Genomic DNA, 21,074 nt, shown 5'->3' with positions numbered 1-21,074 from the left:
TAATTTGTAAGAAGCTCCTAGTGTTTTGACACTCCCTTGAGATTAAGAGACCATAAAATTGTCAGTCTATCTCTGAATTTTTAGCCGCATATTTACATTAAGATGATCAATACAGCCACCCTTAGGGACCATCACTTTTAACACTACCATAATCTCATTGATTAATGTAGAGTAATTCATGCTGTTTATTAAAAAAAATGCAGAGTAATATTTACAAAATCATGTGTGTTTGGATTCACATTTTTTTAGAAAAATGTTATTTACATTTCCTTTTTTGTTCTTTGCACTCCCACTATCATTTTTATGATATAATTTTCATTTATTAGACTATATGATATAACAAATAGTGGGAGTGTAAACAACAAAATATGGAATGCAAATAACTTTTTTAAAAATATTATTTTACTCGCATCATAAATATATTTTTAATAACTTTTTTTATATTTTTAACCAATTTTTTAATTTCGTATATATCACATCACATCACAAAAAAGTGCAATAATGTTGTTCTAGATAATATATTTCAAATGATCTCTTATTCAAACACACAAAATTGGGACTATTCTCAATTGTTGAAGATTTTTTTAAAAAAATAGTTAATCAGAATTGATAGAAGTTCCAATTAAGCTGATTCTAGATTCAAACCTGCTTTGTTTTATTAAAAATTCTAAAGTTTAAGCACAAAACAAACTAGAACACTAAAAGAATTTATTGTTCGAAATCAAAATACAATCCGATAAAATAATCAAAACAGGGCATGACCATTATTTTGCATCTTATTTTAAACACAATAATTCAATTCAGCACTTAAACTTAATGGATTCATACCTTAACATATCCAGATCGTTTGATAATAAAAAATTGAACATATGAATTAATTAAGTGACACTGAATTTTTTAGACAAATCTTACTCTCAAAATTAAGTGATAAACTATTATTCACTTATCACTAAATGTGATATGTACTCAAATGTATTAGATTTAATACTCAATAATTTAATGGATTCAGATTTTAGACTTCAATTTTCAAATTTTAATTTTATCAAACACACCTTAAGACGATATAAATTTGTTGGTTTAGCATTTAATACGTGAAGAAAAGTGCATGATTTTAATTTATTAACTATAAATTGAAGTAATTCCTTCCAAAACAATCATAACATGTTATCATCGAGATCTTCTTCTCTACTTGATTCTTAGATCATTGTTAATTATAATTGAAAGATTAAACCAACTCGAAATCATCTTTAAATAGCCCCAAATAAGTTACAAACGCTCCCAGTTTATTTATTTATTTTTTCTAAATTACACTCCTAATTGCTCAACTAGGAATCAACAGCAACGTTTTAGCCACACAGTTATAAAACAGCGCAAGTGGCACATGACAAGTTGTATTATTGCCGTTTTTTTACCCCTCTCCAATATCCACGTGTAAGTCCATAATCCACTCAGCTCGCCGGCAGCCGCGCTTCCAGCCTACCCGCCACCACGCCACCGGCCCATCCCTTTATTTCCCAAATGTAACGCATTAACAATCATTCTGTCTTTTTCAAAACCCCTTTGATAAACTTTTCTCCACATTTTCCCCATGTCCCCCTTCTCCAACTTGTTTACTTTAATTCCCTCTATAATTAACAATCTTGAGTTCAAAGATTTTCAAAAAATTTTCTCTACCCTCGATTCTCCATAAGTCTCGCCTTGGTTTTCGTTGCGTCTAAAATTGTTCACCCCAATTTTCACCTCTCAAGTTTGATTCTTGTCCGGCTGGAATCATCAATCCCTCTTTTCCCCTCAATTTTCCCCAAATTGAAACCCAATTTTCCCAATAACAGGAAAATAGTATAACTTTTTTGATATTTTTTTGTACAGGATTTTTTTGTTTGGGGAATTTTGTTGGGGTTTGAGAAATGAGTTTTCAGGATCTAGAATCGGGGAGGGCAATTGGGTCGCGGCCAAGAGGTTTGGTGAATGGGAAACAAGACCCGACCCAAGCTGTGGCGTCGGGGATTTTTCAGATCAATACCGCCGTCTCCACTTTTCAACGGCTAGTTAATACCCTCGGAACTCCTAAAGACACACCTGAGCTCCGTGAGAAGCTGTGAGTTTCTTCATTACATATATTTTTTCCTCTTTTTTTTTTCTGAGTTGAACGTGGATGATTTGGAGTTGGGTTCCGCGTGACCAGGTGGATTCCCAATTTTTTTGGTTGGTTTTTGAATGAATTCATGCAGTCAAACGGATCATTTTTTTCCTCAAAATTTAACATTTTCTTTCGGAAAAAGGGATTTTATTTTTTATTTTTCTAATTCCGTTAATTTGAGTGAGAGCATTGAGGGGGTGTGATTCAATTTCCAATTGTTTGGTGGTTTGACTTGGTTCATATAGATTCTTTTTTGGGTAGTAGAGGAGAAATATTATTGTGGTGGATTGTGCATTTGGTCTAAGGCAATCCATTAATAACTACATATAGTTCAGGCAGTATAATTGATGGTTCTACAAACTTGATGGGTAGTAAAGTTAATAGCTGAAGGCATAGTAAGAATTCATACATATGATTTGATTAGAAAGGCGTAAATTTTCTTTTGAGGTGTCTCTGTAAAGAAGTTGGTCTGGCCTTGCCTTGTGTGCCAAATTCAACTAGTAGTGTTGGTGAGTGAAAATGGCAGGAGAAATGGTATAATGCTGTATTATCATATGATTTGGAGAGAGAATAAGAAGTATTCTGAACTTCATAGAATGCATTCAAGCTTAGACAAGGTTTTGTTGTTAATTTTTTTTTATTGGGTTCTTTTTTTTTTTGTTTTTTTGGGGGGTGGGGGGGTTGGTGGTGGAGGTGTTTTCTTCAATGGGAGTGCCTGAGCCTTTCATGGGCAAATGTTGAGTGGGATTATCTTCAATGCTGGTGCTTGTATGCTATGGCCTAGTCTATCTAGGTTTTAAGTCCATTTGGGGGGCAGTTTGGTATGTGCCATAATTAAAATGTGGGTAGGAGCTGGAAGTCAAATTCACTTACCTTTCCCTTTCCCCAAAGGACAAGAAAGAGGGCGCTTAAAGGAAAATGTTAGGCTGGTGAGTGGTATGTTTCGAGGGATTTATGTAAAAAGTTAATTGGATTAAGGGAATACTAAGTAGGATTTATAGACTATGTTGTTAACCACCACTCTGGTGATTGCTGGAGGCCCTATTAAAAATCTTGAGTTGACCACAATGAGCTTGAGCATTTGAATCCACAACTTATTGGACTACTACCAGATGATATTATATGGACCGGGCTTTTGAATTTTCATCATTTGATTATTATGGGGTGATTGTATTGTTATGTAATTCAGGCTCTTTGCTTAAAAGGAAACTATGTCCTTTCATAGGCTACTTACATTGATTTTGCAAAAATTACAGGCACAAGACGAGGCTGCACATAGGGCAATTGGTTAAGGATACCTCAGCAAAGCTGAAGCAAGCAAGTGAAACGGATCACCGTGTTGACGTCAGTGTAAGTCTTCCTCATTCACGGGGTGTGACCTCCTACCAGTTGTACCTCCCTTACTCCCTTCTTCTTCACTACCACCAGTACTATTTTATGACATAGTCTTTTTTATGCTTTCTCCGTTAACATGGAATGCTAAACCCGCACAGACTCCCTCTTCCACCTTAGGATCATCATTTTCCATGCACCTCTTCATAACCTTCTATGCTACTATAGTACTATCTATACAATCATTTTTGGCTCTTGTTGAGCAATCTACATGAGTTGCTTTTAAAGTTTGAGTATCTACAGTGCAAGTTATATTCCATGGTTTGGTATGCACATACTTGAACTTTCTTTTTCCATTTCTTTTTTTAACCTTCTCTGTGTCTGCCAGTTCCCTTTGCCTCCACCCCTTTAGAGAAATTCCATTAAACTTGCATCTTGTAGTTTGTTGAAGTTAAATATCTGTTTGCTTGCAGGCCAGCAAGAAAATTACAGATGCTAAGCTTGCTAAAGATTTCCAGGCAGTCTTAAAAGAGTTTCAGAAAGCCCAACGGCTTGCAGCTGAGAGGGAAACGGCATATACACCTTTTGTTCCTCAAGCAGTCCAGCAATCTAGGTATTTTGTCTGTTCATGAAGTTTTTCAATTTCAAACTCATTACTGTGTTTGCTGTGGAGTGGCTTCGTGTTGATAATATAATGTGAACCTGCTCGCCCTTTGGATTAGCATGTTGGCTGTTCTTTTTTATTTTTTTTTATTTTTTAATAAAGACAAATCATTTTCCCTGCAGCTACACTGCTGGTGAGACAGATGTGAATTCAGATAAGAGTTCAGAACAGCAAGCACTTCTTGTAGAATCTAGAAGGTATGTTGTGAAAAAAAAGTACTCTCAGTAAAGTATACAGTTAACATCAGTGTCTTATTTTGCTACACTGTTTGTGCTGCAGACAAGAGATCTTATTGTTGGATAATGAGATTGCCTTCAATGAGGCGATAATAGAGGAAAGAGAGCAGGGTATACAAGAAATACAACAACAGATTGGTGAAGTAAATGACATATTTAAAGATTTGGCAGTGCTTGTTCATGAACAGGGAAATATGATTGGTACTTCACTCTACAGTTTTTTAAATAGCATTTTGATACGTTATTCTGGTGGAACATTAGCTAATGGAGGCAACTGGTTAACTGGCAGATGATATTGGTTCCCATGTTGAGAATGCTCATGCCGCAACAGCGCAAGGGAGATCACAGCTTGCCAAGGCTGCAAAGACACAAAGATCAAACTCATCTCTGGTAACATATTAATTCTTGAGTCTTTTTGTCTAGTACTCCCTCTGTCCCGAAAACTTTGTCGTGCTTTGGGAGCTGAACGTTTTATGCACAGTATTAAGTTGCAGATTTGTTTTCCGATTTTGCCACTAGAATGTGTGGTCATTAGTGGTCAAGGAGACAAAATGACATGTGGGGCCAAAGCTACTTACAAGAAATGCAATCCGCCAACAGAGAGTGATTCTCACGCATCACTTTAAACCTTGTGTGTATCTCACGGATGTCTTGCAACTTGAGTTGAGAGCAAATGAAAATCAAAGGGCCCCACTAATAAAAGTAAAGAGTGAAGGAATCTTGAAGGGTAAAAATTGAAACAAGAGAATTTTTGTTTTCCATTTTGAGTATGTGACAAACATTTTGGGACAGACCAAAATGGAAAGCGTGACAGTTTCAATGGGATGGAGGGAGTATCATGTTTCCACAATTGGGCCTCTGGTGGACATGAGGATAAAATTGCAGTTCAGGTTTTGTAACTAAATGGATGTCAGTGTACTCCACGTGTAGTCATACGTATAAAAAATCTTCCTGTTGCCCTTGATTAGTTTTAGTTTGAACTTCTTGTCCTCTTAATAATAATTGATTTGTATTAGGTAAGTTTTCTGTTGGTAGAAACTATGACTGCAGTATGAAGGCTATATTTTCGACACACTCCTTCCTTCCTTTTTAGTATCTTTACGTGAATCTATAACTTACTATGCAATGTCCTTTTTTTTTGGGCTGCAGACCTGCTTGCTTCTGGTCATTTTTGGGATTGTGCTTCTCATTGTTATCGTAGTACTTGCTGCCTAGTGAGAAAAGTTTGAATATGATTGGATGGAGAATTTACGTCTACTCGACAATCCTGTGATCAAGTTTGTTTTGTGAAGCACTGCAGCTGATTGGATCGCGCCACTCACTGAAATTGTATCAATAGCAAGATTTATGATCTCCATTGCCATATTAAGTTTTTATTTTTTGGGTGGGGATTGGTGTTGTATTTTGTAATTGGCAGGTTTGGGTTCGAGGTTTTCCTTTGCTTGTCATATAATTAAACTCGTCTTGCAAATATAATTGATTTTTCTGTTGAATGATTATCAATCTGTTTGTGTGGGATTTTATGCTACTCATTGACTCTACTGGTTTGTTATTTGGGTCTGGAGATCATAAGGACTATTGCTTGGCGGAGCCTTTCATGTTTCATCTTGTGAACATCTCGTTGGACAATCTACTGATGGTATCCCTTTGCCTGTCTCGTGTCCTTAATTGGCACTGAGTCAACAAATGAGTATTTGCTCTTATAGTGATGCTATAAGTTCATGCCCAATCTTATAGTGATGCTATAAGTTCATGCCCAATTTTAGTGCACACTTTTTCTGTCAGTGAATGTACATAAAAGCACTAACTCTTGGTTCATGAGAATGTTTGAGGCTTTGCTAGGTGCCGTATTGGCATATGGTGGGGAACTTTTTGAGAATGAAATTATGGCAATGGATGATAGGAACTTGAATTGATGTCCAGGTTCTTGGGAGGCCAAGTTATTTTTTGATGCAGAATATGACTACCTTCTGATGATGGTAATTTCTTCAAAGATTTTGAAATTGATGCAGATTACAAATAATTTACTATTTGATATGGAGTGTAATTATCATCTGGATTCATTTCCTCTTGTAGTCTTCTAAGAAATCTTTTTATAATGCTGCATCCCAGATGCATATTGATTTTTTCTACTGTTGGAAATAATAAAAGTTGGCCCATCATTTAGTATCGGCAACATCTCCAATGGTAAAAGCTGAAGCACCAAGGCTTCCAAATAGATGTGTCTGAAATCTGCATAATATTATCAGCACAAGTACTTTTAGGAAGCATCAATTAACCAACCTGATTTGTTTGCGGACTAAGTATCTACCCATCTACGAAGAATAAGTATCCTACACAACAATCTGCTCCACATTTTGGACATCTCAATCTCAACCATGTTCAGCATTTACATTCCTCAGAAGTACACTCAAAATTCCGCCAGGTGCCTGAGAGTTGGGCAAGAAGAGAGGAGAACACTGTCTTCTGAAGTACCAAGTACCTTAAAATTTTGGAGACCAAAATGTGAGAAGCATTTCCCGAAGCATTATTGTCGAACTGAAAGGTGTGGTGGTTGAAGTGCAGTCGACATATAAGTACATAGCCAAGGCTGGGAAGTTTTTCTCTTTAAGCTCTGAAGTTCTTTTGGCAAAATCACGGATGATTAGAAACAATCTAAATATATCAAGATTGTTTCAGGTCAGCTGTGAGTGCAATATTTGAAGAAGAAACAGAAGTCCAGACAATTAACAAAGCTGACAAAATTGCTGATATGAATGTCACAAATGACACAATTTTTGCGTGCTCCTTGTTTCCACAAGGCACTTCCCATACTATATTGCCATCTTCATCGTTGACACCTTCATCAGTAGGAACAAGCAAACAGCTCTTCTCATGCAAATTTCTTTCATTTCTGCAACTGAAAACTATGTCCGGCAGGCCGAATTCAACTCTAGAAATGCCATAACCTAATGGCTGTAGAAAGATTAAATAATGAGAGTTAGTTTTCCACAAATTGCCATTACTCTTATACAATTCCTGCACTTACTTGTATCCAAAAACTAACAAGATGTTCATCATTCTGACGAACTCCAAGGGAAATCAACAGTCTCCATAAGGTGAGAGTGTCCAGAATTGCATACCTGATAACGGGCGTGCAATGGGAGCTCAATGTTGATTTCTAGCTGCTTATGATCTCCAGAAAACATGCCAGGATCAATCCGCACATGAACTTCAACTAATGACCTATTGGACCGAAATGAAGGCAACTCTAGATTTGTATCCCCAAACACAGCAGCATTGCTGAACACTGCAACCAATGATACCAACGTACTAAAACAACAACCACCCCAGAAAACATAGAGCCATTTGTACACATAAAATCTTCAAAAAAAGAAAAGAAAAGAAAAAGATCAGAACTATGGATCTTATACCTTTCCTCTGGACAAGATGTTGCAACTCAAAAGGATCTGCAAAAACTCCAGAGGGCAGTCTTTCTATCACAATGGCTTGACAAGATTGTGCAGATACTTGGATTTCTAACCTAACGGATGAAGATAAACGACGATGTGAACCTTCCCCAATCAAATTCCTGTGTAAAGCTAACATTTTTGGCTCCTTATTATTCAGTTCAGGTTGCAGCATCTGGCAAGAACTTCGTGAAACATCAGTCTTTAGGAAGCTATTGAACTTTGAATCGTCCAAAATTTCATGTTTCTTGAAATACTGTGCTGAAATGTACTCCTCAAGGCCCTAAAATCAAAACCCACGAAATATAAAAAAATTCTGAGCTATAAATTTTACAAAAATTGAAGCTTAATATCCATAATTTTGCACCACAAAGAAGAAAATAAAAAGTAAAAATGAAATAAAAGAAGGAAAATGAAGCCTTTGGGCTGAACTGACCCGGCTACAACTGGGCAGGAGGAAGATGAAGATGAATAATCCAAGTCTGAAGCAGCTCTGAAATTGGAAATCTTGAATCTCCATTTCAATGTATAATCAAAGCTTGACCAAATCTCAAAATTAAAAAGGAAAATCTAGGATATATACGGGTAGATGTAGTCAGTATTCTCTACGTATTTTTTGCATTCATATACGTATTTAAACAATCTAACCTACGGAGATCGGAAGGGTGGAAACGCAGCAATTTGTATCGGATCGATTTGGATACTTTTCAATGTATCTCAGATTGATTCTGTCAACGGTTGTGATTTGACGAATTAAACGGTGCTACGACGTCGTATCAGGTTTAGTATAAGTTTGAAAAACTGGTTTCTTCAACTTTTTGAATAGTAGAATTGGGGGGGTAAAAAGGAAGAGGGGAATAGTGGAGATGAGTAATAGTTCGCTGTCGTCATCGCCGGCAAGGTCATCGATATCTACGACGGCGGTGGCTGGGAGTGCAAATGCGGTGGTCGGAGGGTCATCTCTATCCGTCGAGGACTACCACTTTCCGGCGGATCTCATTTCAATTCAGGACCGCAAAGACGAGGCGCTTCTTGGTCAGTCTCCAATTTTTTTTTCCACTGCCTTGATGATAATTATCTGCTTCTCTAGCTTGTACTAGTTTTAGACAAAAACATCAATGCGACTTTGTTTATCTTTTTTTTTTTGGTTTTGTTTTATCTTTTCATTTTCAATTTGATTGATATGTATTTTAGACAAGGTTATTTTTTTTTATTAAATAACTAAAGGGACTGTAAATTTTTCCTGTATTGTGTGCATAATTTATGGTGAACAAAATTTCGTTCATTTAAATATGAGCCTTTTAGGAGTAGTGTTTGAAGTGTGATTTAAGGGCTAACGCTACTTTTGGTCCTGCTAGGCATACTCAATCCCGGTTGGAGCAATTTCATTTTTTGAATTTGTCGAAAAGTTTGGTAATTTATTCAAATTTAGGTACATTATTTTGTGCTAAATGTTGAACAATGAGCCAGGCAATCCAATTTAGCTTGAAGGAAAAATTTCCAGTTTCGGACCTTTGGTAGCAAATTAGGCTTTGACATTAAAGAGCTTGTGTCCAATGGTATTTTTAATTAGGCCTCAGCATTTTGTATCTCATACATAAGAGAAGAAAAGATTTAACGTGGAAATTCCCGGTGGATAAAAGCATTGGACCACCTCAGAAAGTTCTCTTTTGTCAAAAAATGCCGGAGAAATACTCCATTTACACAAGAAGAGAAATCCTACCACTACTTGAATGAATACAAGAAATAGGAAAACTCTCACTCCTAAGAGATAATGGAGACCAGTATTGCTTGAGATAGAGTTTTTAATGAGGTGAATCAGTTCCTGATATTTGGCTTCAGTATGACCAAGATCCCTCAGACTTCACAGATAGCAGAAGCATAAGCTTCTTTCTCTGTGAAGACCTACTTATCTCCTCTCTTATCTTCTAAGCTGTTATATGCACATGGAATTTAGGTAAGTCCCATTATTATAGTGGTGATTTGTGCAAGGTTTCACTTGAAAAGAACTACCAGAATATCAAATGCTTTTCTGAACCTTTGATTAGTAGTGGCTTGTTTAAACCAAGAAACTTGCATCAACTTTCTGAAGGGTTCTTATCTTATTTATGCAGTTCTGAAAGCTGACCTGATGGCTGCTTTGAACAAAGAAGTTAAATCCCTTGATGAGGATAGCTGGATGTTTGAGGGACCCCGATCTCGTATTAATCTTATTTCAAGACCAGGTTAGTTGTTTTGGGTGTTTCTTATATCTGCTTTTAAGGCCACATGATCTGAATGTTATGGTCCACTAGATCATGCGAGTTAAAATTGTGCCGAAGTATAACTGACCTCTATGCAAATGCAAGTCAAAGGATCTTCACTAGTTCCTTGAGAGAATTTGTAGTTTGAGACTTTAATGATATTTTGATAATTGTTTGGATAGAAATACTGGCCATAATAATGTTATTCACTGTTAAATATATGAATTTTATGCCCAAGACATTTCAAAGTTTAGCTAATGCCTCATCCTGTAATTTAGTTTTTCCTCAACCCACAACTACTGTACTTTGTTTCAATGGCCCTGTGTCTGCATTGAAGGCCTTTTACCCAAAATTTAGCAATTCTCAGGCTGGAGGGCCAGCCATGCACAATAGACCTCAACTTCATACGGACTAGTTTTTTGTCAGTTCCTTGTAGAACTGTTTGGTTTTGGCTCACCAATTAATTACTAATTGGTGCTACATTTTTTTTTCTTTTTCTTTTTCTTTTTTTCCCTATTTTAACAATCCCTGCTGCTGTCATCTGTTGACTCATTTGTGAATTCTGATTATGTAGGCAAATACATAGGTAGAAGCATCATTTTAATGTCTAATTTTCGTGTTTTCTTCTTTATTCCCCCTCCTATATATTGGCATGTTTGGCCAATTTCTTGAGCCCAGGATCTGTCACTGAATTTGGCTGTGTGAAATGTTTGGTTACTAGTTGATGCAGCATATAGGGAAAGGGAAGGTACTCTACATCTGATGCGCGACAATTCAATTTTGTCTCTGTTATCAACACATTTTTAGATGACAATGTCAACACAAATCTGTAACTCAGTTCAAAAGCATCAAGCTAATCCACATGGGAAGGGTTTAGTATTATTTGAGCTCATGGCAACTTTAAATGAAAAGGCTAGTCATTTGAACTTTATTACTCTTTGTTTTGTGGTTTATGTTTAGAACACCTTAGGCATTCTTTGAACTAGAGGTCTTCATATATGCTATTCGTGGAAATTGTAGAGAATAAATTATTAATTTGCAGAGTGTCAAATGCGCATTTCTGGGAGATCTTATCAAATATAAAGCACACTGGTTTTGTTTGTAGGACTTCTCAGTTAGTTGCTGTTCTTATTTTTCAACTTTTTTAACGTATAAAGGAGTATAATTTATTGATGGAGTAAATGGCATGGTAAAACATACCAAGTTATCCAATTCCTGAGATTGTTGACTAATGCATACTTTTCATGCATATTTGATAGTTTAACAATAACTGCCAAGTCAGAGGAAGAATAACATGGTGTGCACTTAGCCTATTTTTCTTCCATTTCTTCCATTTCCATTAATGTGTCTTTAGTAAAAGCTTGAGGTCCAAAGTGAGAATTGGTGAAGACATTGAACGTTATATAGTGGAATTAGTCTTTTATTATATCTTAAGCATCTGGAATGCAAAATGGGAGTAGTGTCCAAAACCAGAAAGGTCATTTGGACTTAATTCTTCATTTCGTTTTAGATAGCAACTTTTTCTCGTCTGGTTTGCACGTGCATTTGGAGTTGGGTTTGCAGGTAGTGGAGGTGGTGTAGGCTTGTGGCTTCTCAGATTGTATCCTGCTTTTGTAACACCAAGCATTTCCTGGGCGTTATAGGCTTGTAGCTTCTCAAACTGTATCCTGCTATTTGTAACACCAACTTGCATGAAATTTCCCTCTTGGCCATGTTAACTCTCGTGTTTATACAGGTGGGCTTCTACAGAAGCGTTTTGGAATTACGAAGCATCATAACTTGGCCCCTAAAAACTGATTTGTATATCCTTAATAAAGAAATTACCATGAGCCAGCGAGAGGTGACCATCAAGTTTCTTGAACTGATTCATGCCTTCTATAATAGCTTGAGCTAGAGTACTGGCTTAAGAGGGACCAAGATGCCTGGATATGCCATTCTGCTTGAAGTTTGTCATGGTCTGCTCTGTATCTGCTCTTGATGTACTCTAAATTTCTGCAACAGTAAACTTGTTAGTTTAGAGCAGCCATCGGTGCTTTGTCCAGTGATAGCTGCTTAGAAAGTGTCAACACTTTCTTGTTGAATACAGCCATTCAGTTGCTAATAGGACTAGCTAGGAATGTTGGAAATAAACGCCTGGTGAAACTTTGATACTTCTATTATCAAATCTTGCTTCTTCAAATATTATAGTCTCCCGGGCCTTGTTTTGAAGATTCTGTTAAGAGTAGAGAACTCCATGTTTTAGCTCTTTTGCTTCCCACTATGACACAATAACTGCATTGGTTGAGCCAGTTGCATCCTTCGCCACCCCCCTAACCCATGTAGTGAGTTTGAATTTGCATATAGATGAAGAGAGAGTTCTAGTAAATAGCAAGCCTTGCTTTTATTTTACCCTTTTTCCCTTTTCCCTGTGTACAGCATTTTTTTTCTTTTCCTTTTTGGTTTAACAAAAAGGAAGAGTGAAAAAGGATAGAAAGGATATATAGAAACCTAGTCTAAAACATGGACGTGTATGCATGGTCCAATAAGGTGGTCGGAGCTCTATAGCACTTCGATTTTCCCAGTAACTGGACAGCGTATTGCTATGCTCCTTGGATCAATAAAAATATCATCAAATTACTCATAGTTTCCAAACGTCTAATGCCTTTCCTGTGCTTGCAATTAATCAAAATCTCACTGATAGGAGTATCATTCAGACACAAGAAGAGTAACAGAGCAGGTTCTGGGGAGCAACATGCTGAAATTTAGTCGAAAAAGGGTGAGAGAGTAGTTCCTCCACAGTTCCTCTACTCCTCCAATCCCTCACCAAGCACCTCCTTACAAAGTTCTGAAGCTCAGCTGATGCAGTTTCTGGCATTTCCCATGTTTCTTCAAAACAAATTGCGTACATGAGAGTGATCCAGTCTGGTTTCTCCCCAGGATTAATCAAAGGAAAACGACCTGTGAAGCATTCCATTATTACCACTCCCAGGGACCATACATCCCCAGCAAAGCCATCAGAGTAAACTCCATCCCACCTTTCTGGATCAATTCTCTCCGGACTCATGTATGCGTAAGTACCCATGTATGAATCGCACTGCTGTTTATCAGAACCTGCCACAAGTCGGCTGATGCCAAAATCTGCAATCTTCATCTTTCCTTTTCTGTTTATCAACAAATTTGATGGCTTAATATCTCTGTGAACAATATGCATTGAATGCAAATAGTGCAGTCCTTCCAAGACACTTCTGGCAATGCCAGAAATAGCTTCCTCAGATAACCTATGATGCTTCTGCAAGAGGTCATAGAGTGATCCTCCTTCCATGTACTCCATAACAAAGCATAGATCACCACCTCCATCTATGTCGGCAAATCCATTCTCAAACACCCCATGACACATTACAACACAATCTGAGTCCAATCTTCTGAGTATCCCCATCTCGTTCAAAGACTGCTGCTGAACCCTTTCGATATCTTCGCCAAACCTGAGTACTTTCAATGCATAAATTGCACCTGTTGGCTTGTGGAAAACTTTATAGACTGTTCCTCCATTGCCATGTCCAAGAACAGCAAGTTTCTCGAAATCGGCGAGGTTAGTGATGGTCGGAGAGTTTGAGCTTGAGGATGATATTGGTGATGGTGATAGAAACCCATGCCAAGAACTAGAAACTGGGGGTACAGTGAGCCTCAGGGCCTGCTTTTCCTTTCTCTCCCTCACCAGTGTCATATGTAAACAGCTGTAGAAATACAAGAATGACTTGCAAGTCTATCAAACTAAGTCTTCTTTATACGTTGCATGGTGCTTATGGGCTTGAACGTGCTTGGCCTAAGACCCTTGGGAAGTTGACATATGGAAGTAAGGATCTATAATCAAGGGCAGGTGAGGTTTTTGTGGTTACGTCAGACTCCTACTTCTGGCTATGAGTTGAGTTAGGGATTACAGTGAGTTGAAATCTGCCATGTGTACATTTGTTGTGATGGTATAAAAAAAAAATTTTAGAATCAGAAGGATAATTTAGTAGCATGGTTGTTGATTAATTAAGCATGTAGTCCACTCACTCCAAATAGAATGTGCTTTCTGCCCTGAAAGGCAGTTTCTAACTACAGCCTAAAGTTGGGGATTGAACTGCACATGTGAATAAAAAATTTTCTTATCACGTCCGAAACTAAAGTGATAATCAACGCATGACAATAATAAAGTAGTGATTTTAGGAATGCTTTGTTGCATTTCTTTTCTTCAATTTTGTTACCAACATCTGATTTAGGAATTGCAATGTCAGTTTCAAGAACTTAATATATGACCCTGGACTGATTGCAAGCTTTTGGATTTTCAAGTCTTTGGTGACTCGAGCTGTTTAAGTAAATGTAGAAATCCAACCCACAAAAATTTTATAAATTGAAAGAGAAAAAAAAAAGCAAAAAAAAAGGGAAAAAAACGGATATAGCTAACTAAAAATATTGCTACCGCATAACTAGTGTTAGTTTCAACAGGCAATTACATTAACATACCTTTTCTTTAAAAATAGATGATTGTTTGATACTTTTGTCGAATACTCTTATAATTTTAATACGACTACGTATCGTATCGATGAGTCCATTAAACATTTATTTTAGGGTAAAAAAGTTTAATTAAATTTAGCCTATTTGGCAAACAAGTTTTTCGCCAAGTTTATCTACTATGAGTTTTTTAACAACTTTATCTACAATAACGTTAAAAAAAATTTCAAAAGTTTTTAAACTATACAGTTCAAAATATCCAAAAATTTACACACTTCAAACCATACGGCATAAAGGTCAACAAGGAAGAAGAAAAGATAAGTTTTGACGCAAAGTTGAAGCTCTGATACTGCTTGCCCCTTCGAGTCATTCCAACTTTGGCACCAAGAAAACAGAGGGTACAAAAAGTAAGCACCTTAAGGGTGATATGCAAGTAAAAGCCAATGGTAAGAACCAGATGGTAAAACGGTTCATCCATACAAGTAAAGGCATACAGGGTCAAAACCAAATGAGGTATTAACTGCTCTTTTAGGGACTTAATAGACACATAATGATCAGACAGATTAATATCAATCTTCACAATATACTTGAGATAGCAAGAAATGTACATATATCATAAAGAAGATCAAACTTTTTTGCCTTCAGATGTGAGAAGTCCCATCTGCTCAGTCAGCTGTTCCATGTGCTGAGTCCTGTTCCATCCATTATCAACCGGTTTTATTTGACTTCCCTTGGAAAGGTCTTCCATTTGATTCGAGTTCAAGTCCTCAGTCTCAATCGTTTGCTGGGGACTCTGGAGAAACTTTTCCCAGAAGGGGTCAATAGAGCCAGGAAGATCTTCCATGTCATCAAGCAATGAACTGTCCCATTCAATCTGTTCATCATCAATATCCAAGGCAAGTTTGCCGTTTGCTGCCAGTGACGTTGCGTCCATGAAAGCACCATTCTCTGTTTCAGTCCCTAATATATCAACATTACTTTCTTGACCAATGTCCTGTAGTTGAGAAAGCTCAGGCATGATCGTATCTGGTGACGGGAGTGTTAAGGGATGCAAGTCTTGCGCTCCAACCATACCATTCAAATCTGAAGTTGCACCAAGAGTGGATGAATGACTATCAGAAATGGCAGCGGAAGCACTTTGACCTATTACTGATGATGCTGCTGGCACAAAAGGCTGCCCAGCAGATGGTGTGACCTCCTGAAGAGTCACTCCTGAAACACGATTGGAAGAATTCCCACAATCCATTGCCGTAGACTGTGTCGAGCCATCACTGAGCAAGAAATTATCAGAACTGTTGCTGAAATTCTCTAATCTAGGCGAAGCATCGACTTTCATTAGCTGCCTGAGCATTGCTTTAGCTGCCTCATTCATCATAGGCTGATACTTGACAATCTGTCCATCAGTAGGACCAACAGAATGATCGTCTGAAAGACCATCCTGTTTAAGCCTCCGCTTTTTGCTGCCTTCAGTGATGCGCCTGCCGCTATCACTTTGCTGCTGTACAAACTGGGCCAAAAATCCAGGGCTGTTCACAGCTTTTGCCAGGAAAGACATCATCTGTTGTTGCCGCTGTTCCATACCCTGGAGGCGCTGCACCATTGCTTGCAACTGACCATCGGTGGTTTGTTGTTGTTGCCTCAACCGTACAAGTTCCTGCATAAGCACATTCTTGTCTCTTTTTAGCCTCTCAACCTCCTCTTCAAGCCCAAATTTTCCAACCTCAACACATGGGCCAACTGATGGACTCTGTCCATGAGGTTGCTGTTGTGGCTGAGGGTGTCCATGGGCAGGTTTTCGACGACTAATACTTTTAAGTAGGTGCTTTTGACCTCTTAAGAATCCCTCGTTTGCAAACTCCCAGCGATCTGGATCAACCTTTCTAAATCCCTGTTTGTCCAAGGGGGCAACAATCACAAACAGTAAGACGTACTGGCATTGATAATAACAAGTTCACAATCAGAGACAAACTGTATTTAACCAATAGAAGATACCACCAAAGAAAGAGAGGTAAACAGATCCGACAATGCAATCCGCCAATCCCACCTTGACAACTGTTAGATGGCAAGAACTACTACCCTTCCATCCTAGTCGACCAAAATTATCAGACAAGATCCAAAATAGGTGAAACACCAACCTTTGCATATGTGGACTGGAAGTCAAATACAATTTTAGAAAATGGAAAAAGAAATCATTCACTTTTACAAACTGAATAAAAAATGATCAGCCTTGTGAATCTAACGAATTATCTTTTCAGAATGGGCACCCGTAACTTTAGCTACCGCAAACTCTTGGCCAAATCGATCAAGTTGATATAGTTGGCATTGACAACTTCCTATGCTGGAACCTTAAGCTACTAAATTCTCTTTATAAAATTGACCAACTTGAAACAGGAACTTACTTATACAACTCAACCCTTCATATCACTTCTTTATCGACAGAAAAGGTTCCTACACTTTATACGTATTTACATTGTGCCTCTTCATTTTTGTAATTGCAATTCAATTCAACTCGAAAGAGATCCATGAACATTTTCTGTTGCCCACAATACAAAAGTGCCAGATAATCTGGCCAAATATATTGGTAAAGGTAATATTTCTTGCACTAACTAAGATAAACTTATGCTCAGAATGAAAATAAAGAACGAAGTGACAAGGCAATTGTAAGTTTCCCAAGATCTAACTGGACAAGAAAGTCATCCATTCATTTCCAATCTTTCTTTTTTGCTCCTCTTTTGCTTTAGTAAGTCAGCCAAGAATGTATCCTAAACACGCTCCATCTCATTCACTCGCGCCAGAAAAAGAAGAGCTAAACCAGCAAACCATGCAAGCTTTATTAAACTGCAATCAAGTCACACAATACTGAGCGCGAGCTTTTTGCCGTATTAAACTATCTTATGCAGCACAATTTATGAATCTACTTTGATACTAATGTCAATTTCATCTTCATCAAATTTCCATCGTCATGGGAAGAAAAAGCATGACTGCCATGAGTCAAACATTACCTGACAGTGATTGTCAAATTATTTTACAATATTCATTATGCAACAGTGACTTCCAATTATGCAGCAAACATTCCTAGTCAAAGCAAAATCTCCTCTACTAAAACAGCATGTGTCACTTCCATTTGGGATTGTAACGCACTGTCCTTTACTTTTACTAGTTAAAAGACACATCAATGTACAAACTAACAATCACAGAAGGAAAACAAGGTTGAAACAGTTTATTACATGATTAGAGTTAAATCAATCAATTATACGAGAAAGAATGAAACAGCTGACTGAGGGTCATTCAAAGATATGAAGGGGAGCCAACAAAAAAGCAAGCATGACTGAAATTGCAGAATTTGATCAGACGAAATGCTAAATAGTATAGGAAATTGATACATTTACTTGAAAATCACTCTCTTCGATCCATCTCTTCCTTAAAAGAAGCCTATGCTAGAAGTGAATTAGGCTGATTTAGAAAAGAATTTATCAATTCTGATAAAATATCGCAATCTAGGAGATTCTGCTTCTTTATCTGTTATCTCCACTTCTCTAATTTCTCTTTTCTCGAGCCAGAAGGCTGCAGGTAGGGAAGATCGGAAAAATGGAAGTTGCTTAGAACGCTCAATATGATGAGACAACAAAATCATTAAAGGAAGGAAATATAAAAGAACCTTAGGTTTCAAATAAGTAGAACGAGTAGGTTCGGAAAGTCATTTTATGCGGGCAGGATTAGTTGTAGGGTAAAATTATAAAATCATGAAATTCTTTCCATACATTAATGACTGCGCACGGATATATTACAAATATTGTCGCAACCTAACCGTACTAAATCCTTGTAAGTAGGAGTAGTTACCAAAAACACTTCTATTATAAGTAAGGAAGCACTCTAAATACTTCTAGTTGAAGATTCATTTGGGACAAAATCAAATTAATCAGATCAGTTTGGCAAGAATCTTCCCCAGAAAGAGACAAAAGAGCAGAAATTCCGTAATACCAACTTCTTTGTTGCTGAGAATCTCAGTATAAGAGAATATGAGTAGAAAGGAAAACAATAAAAGTGGGTATATCCAAAATAAAGTTCAAAGAAAGCCACCAGAAAGATCCAAATCAAACTACAACATTGAAGACAACCAACGTAATCCGAAAAGCGTTGACTGGACAGACATCTCAGCTGCTCCAACCCCTAATGAACATGACTTCCACTTGGGGAAATATACACATTATGGCTTCAATTAGGGAAATATACACATTGTGGCTTCAATCTCTTTCAATTTGTCGTTTATCTATATTGTCGTTTATCCATATTGTCGGATAAGGAGAAATGGGCATTAGCCAACCATACCAATGTTGCTAAGAAACTTCTTTGTTGCTGAGAACTCAGTATAAGAGAATATGAGTAGAAAGGAAAACAATAAAAGTGGGTATATCCAAAATAAAGTTCAAAGAAAGCCACCAGAAAGATCCAAATCAAACTACAACATTGAAGAAGACTAAGCCAGACAACTAACGTAATCCAAAAAGCGTTGACTGGACAGACATCTCAGCTACTCCAACTCCTATTCAAGCCCTGTGAACACAACTTCCACTTAGGGAAACATACACATTATGGCTTCAATCTCTTTCAATTTGTCGTTTATCCATATTGTCGGATAAGGAGAAATGGGCGTTAGCCAATCATACCAATTTGTTGAATGCTACCAATCATGAAAAACAGAAATGAACCAAAATCATATTCTCATTATGGGAAATTATTAATCATTACTTTCCTATCCGACAATGAACAATTTCCTGTAATCCTTGTTTCTCCAGCATAGAAGCAGCCAAAAGCTTTTTGGTGATTCATTTATTCCACATCTATCAAACCTTGAGCCACCTTCACCAAGAGCAAACAATGTTTCTCCAGACTCCTTTTCAAAAAATTTAACAGCCTCAATCACTATAATAAATTTCACAGCCTTTTTTTCTAAAAAAATGTAAAAACCTACAAAGTCCCCTTTCATATTTACATCTATGAGGATGGAAAGTGTAGTTGAACCAGCAATCTGCATTACAAATCATCAACTGCCGATAATATGCAATCAGAAAAGCTTGTCACGACAGACGAACATAGATCCCCAAACATTCAACTAAAATCCCAACATGCAAAAACCTTCAAACCCCGAATAGCACAAATGATCAGAAATTCACTCTAAAAGATAACAAAGCCAAATTCCTACTCCAATTATGCACACACCACAGAATACCACACAACCGGGAGGGGAAAAAACAAAAAGAAAACACGATACAGAAAAATGCATACATAAGTGTTTAACTGGCGAACGAAGCTGGAGAAGTTGTTATGCTTGAAATACTTCGGCAAGAGGTCACGAGCAAATTCCGGCGGGTCCCAAACCACGAAGCTATTGTTCGTAGCGCTCCACGACACGATCTTATCCGTGCTCGGGTCATCCACCATGTCATACGTCTTCACCAGGAACGGTGGCGGTGCATTAGCATTCGGCATCGGCGCAGGCGCCGGAGAAGGACCCCCTCCTCCACCATCGGCAGCCGTAGACGCCGCCTTCCCTCTGCCGCCGTCCGACTGCGATGCCTCCATTAATAACAGAAATAAGTTCCCGCCGCAAAAACGATAATCATCAAGCAGCCAAGTATTTTGCAGATTCAGTCAATGATTAAAAGGTGAAAATTTTAAGACAAAAATGGATAGATTTTAGGGTTTTTGGACTATTTCTTGGTGTATTATAGAAAAACCCTAGAAAAACGCAGCCATTTGTATGGGTCAGTGTGTGTGTTAGTGCGGACAGGCAAAAAGAGACGACAGGAGGAAACGGGCATTGAATCATTGAACAGACTGAGGGGGAAGGTGGGGGCTGTGTGTGGGGGAGGTGGGGGTTGATTTTGTTGGGACGCGACTGACGTGACCGCAACGGTTGTTGTGAAAGGACACGTTTGCCCCTGTTCTTGTGTGGTTTTGCTGTTTATGGCCTTGTTTTTTTTATCCCTTTCCCTCTAGGCATAAGATAAAAAGAAAAGTATGTCCACTATAAAATATAAAATTATTACAAATCCCCAGAATTGCATACATTTTTTTATTTTTTATTTGGAAGAGAATTGCTTAAATAGTAGTAGTGAGTAATTTTCTATTTGTCCTTGGTTATGAATCAAGTTTTCTGAGTCAAAGATTTAGCAAACTCGCTTTCAACTCACAAATTATATGGATTTTTAGATTTTGACCTTTTGGGATTTCGGATTCATATTGAAAGAATCAGGTTTGTTTGGATTGGGCTTTATTTCCCCAAATTTATTTGCTTACATCATCATTGCAATTTCCAATACACCTTTTTACCTTCCCAATTATCTTTTTATCTCACATACATCACATCACAAAAAGTGCTACAGTAAAAATATCTCTAATAATTCACAATCCGATCACCTCGCACTATTATATGAGTTTCAGATTTAAATCGGGTTTAGTCTAAACTCATAATTAAATACATAATATATATTGAAAATATTATTTGCACTTCATTTTTTATTATTTTCACTCATA

At 37.4% G+C, this 21,074-nt stretch overlaps 5 protein-coding genes across 7 annotated transcripts; 2 read left to right on the top strand and 3 right to left on the bottom strand.

The window, feature by feature from the left end:
* Window positions 1-1,516: 1,516 nt before the first annotated feature.
* LOC113703974 (syntaxin-22) lies at window positions 1,517-5,900 on the top strand. The gene is made up of 7 exons (XM_027225533.2): window positions 1,517-2,098; window positions 3,397-3,490; window positions 3,946-4,085; window positions 4,259-4,333; window positions 4,416-4,573; window positions 4,662-4,762; window positions 5,522-5,900. Exons 1-7 carry the CDS (start codon window positions 1,908-1,910, stop codon window positions 5,585-5,587), a joined length of 825 nt encoding a protein of 274 aa, XP_027081334.1. The 5' UTR covers window positions 1,517-1,907; the 3' UTR covers window positions 5,588-5,900.
* A 657-nt stretch (window positions 5,901-6,557) lies between these two features.
* Window positions 6,558-8,396, bottom strand: LOC113704090 (uncharacterized). Its single transcript, XM_027225745.2, has 4 exons — window positions 8,258-8,396; window positions 7,786-8,104; window positions 7,495-7,661; window positions 6,558-7,327 (listed from the first exon to the last, which is right to left on the bottom strand). The coding sequence occupies exons 1-4, from the start codon at window positions 8,339-8,341 to the stop codon at window positions 7,037-7,039; spliced, it is 861 nt and encodes a 286-aa protein (XP_027081546.1). The 5' UTR covers window positions 8,342-8,396; the 3' UTR covers window positions 6,558-7,036.
* Window positions 8,397-8,687: 291 nt separating this feature from the next.
* Window positions 8,688-12,243, top strand: LOC113704091 (protein SAMBA-like). 3 transcript variants are annotated; one of them, XM_027225746.2, is made up of 4 exons: window positions 8,688-8,856; window positions 9,936-10,046; window positions 10,786-10,812; window positions 11,800-12,243. In XM_027225746.2, exons 1-4 carry the CDS (start codon window positions 8,688-8,690, stop codon window positions 11,859-11,861), a joined length of 369 nt encoding a protein of 122 aa, XP_027081547.1. In that variant the 3' UTR covers window positions 11,862-12,243. The 3 variants fall into 3 exon arrangements, with proteins under 3 accessions (XP_027081547.1, XP_027081549.1, XP_027081548.1); XM_027225748.2 differs by having other exon boundaries at window positions 10,743-10,812; XM_027225747.2 differs by lacking the exon at window positions 10,786-10,812.
* A 99-nt stretch (window positions 12,244-12,342) lies between these two features.
* Window positions 12,343-13,767, bottom strand: LOC113704089 (mitogen-activated protein kinase kinase 10). The gene has a single exon (XM_027225744.2). It carries the CDS (start codon window positions 13,765-13,767, stop codon window positions 12,754-12,756), a length of 1,014 nt encoding a protein of 337 aa, XP_027081545.1. The 3' UTR covers window positions 12,343-12,753.
* A 1,228-nt stretch (window positions 13,768-14,995) lies between these two features.
* On the bottom strand, window positions 14,996-20,387 carry LOC113703762 (heat shock factor protein HSF8). Its single transcript, XM_027225240.2, has 2 exons — window positions 19,824-20,387; window positions 14,996-16,425 (listed from the first exon to the last, which is right to left on the bottom strand). Exons 1-2 carry the CDS (start codon window positions 20,118-20,120, stop codon window positions 15,163-15,165), a joined length of 1,560 nt encoding a protein of 519 aa, XP_027081041.1. The 5' UTR covers window positions 20,121-20,387; the 3' UTR covers window positions 14,996-15,162.
* Window positions 20,388-21,074: the final 687 nt, after the last annotated feature.

Source organism: Coffea arabica, chromosome 8e, assembly GCF_036785885.1.
Source record: "Coffea arabica cultivar ET-39 chromosome 8e, Coffea Arabica ET-39 HiFi, whole genome shotgun sequence".
In the NCBI taxonomy this organism is placed as follows: Eukaryota; Viridiplantae; Streptophyta; class Magnoliopsida; order Gentianales; family Rubiaceae; genus Coffea; species Coffea arabica.
The sequence above is the reverse complement of the archived record's forward strand: the minus strand, read 5'-3'. Positions and strand labels throughout refer to the sequence as shown.

Coding starts and splice junctions, on each gene's coding strand:
- LOC113703974 (XM_027225533.2), top strand. CDS start 1,908: ATGAGTTTTCAGGATCTAGAATCGGGGAGGGCAATTGGGTCGCGGCCA. Junction 4,086..4,258: donor CAAGCAGTCCAGCAATCTAG/GTATTTTGTCTG, acceptor TTTTCCCTGCAG/CTACACTGCTGGTGAGACAG. Junction 4,334..4,415: donor CTTCTTGTAGAATCTAGAAG/GTATGTTGTGAA, acceptor TTTGTGCTGCAG/ACAAGAGATCTTATTGTTGG.
- LOC113704090 (XM_027225745.2), bottom strand. CDS start 8,341: ATGGAGATTCAAGATTTCCAATTTCAGAGCTGCTTCAGACTTGGATTA. Junction 7,662..7,785: donor ACATCTTGTCCAGAGGAAAG/GTATAAGATCCA, acceptor CATTGGTTGCAG/TGTTCAGCAATGCTGCTGTG. Junction 7,328..7,494: donor CATTGCACGCCCGTTATCAG/GTATGCAATTCT, acceptor ATCTTTCTACAG/CCATTAGGTTATGGCATTTC.
- LOC113704091 (XM_027225746.2), top strand. CDS start 8,688: ATGAGTAATAGTTCGCTGTCGTCATCGCCGGCAAGGTCATCGATATCT. Junction 8,857..9,935: donor CAAAGACGAGGCGCTTCTTG/GTCAGTCTCCAA, acceptor TTATTTATGCAG/TTCTGAAAGCTGACCTGATG. Junction 10,813..11,799: donor AGCATATAGGGAAAGGGAAG/GTACTCTACATC, acceptor GTGTTTATACAG/GTGGGCTTCTACAGAAGCGT.
- LOC113704089 (XM_027225744.2), bottom strand. CDS start 13,767: ATGACACTGGTGAGGGAGAGAAAGGAAAAGCAGGCCCTGAGGCTCACT.
- LOC113703762 (XM_027225240.2), bottom strand. CDS start 20,120: ATGGAGGCATCGCAGTCGGACGGCGGCAGAGGGAAGGCGGCGTCTACG. Junction 16,426..19,823: donor TTCGCCAGTTAAACACTTAT/GTATGCATTTTT, acceptor TTGGACAAACAG/GGATTTAGAAAGGTTGATCC.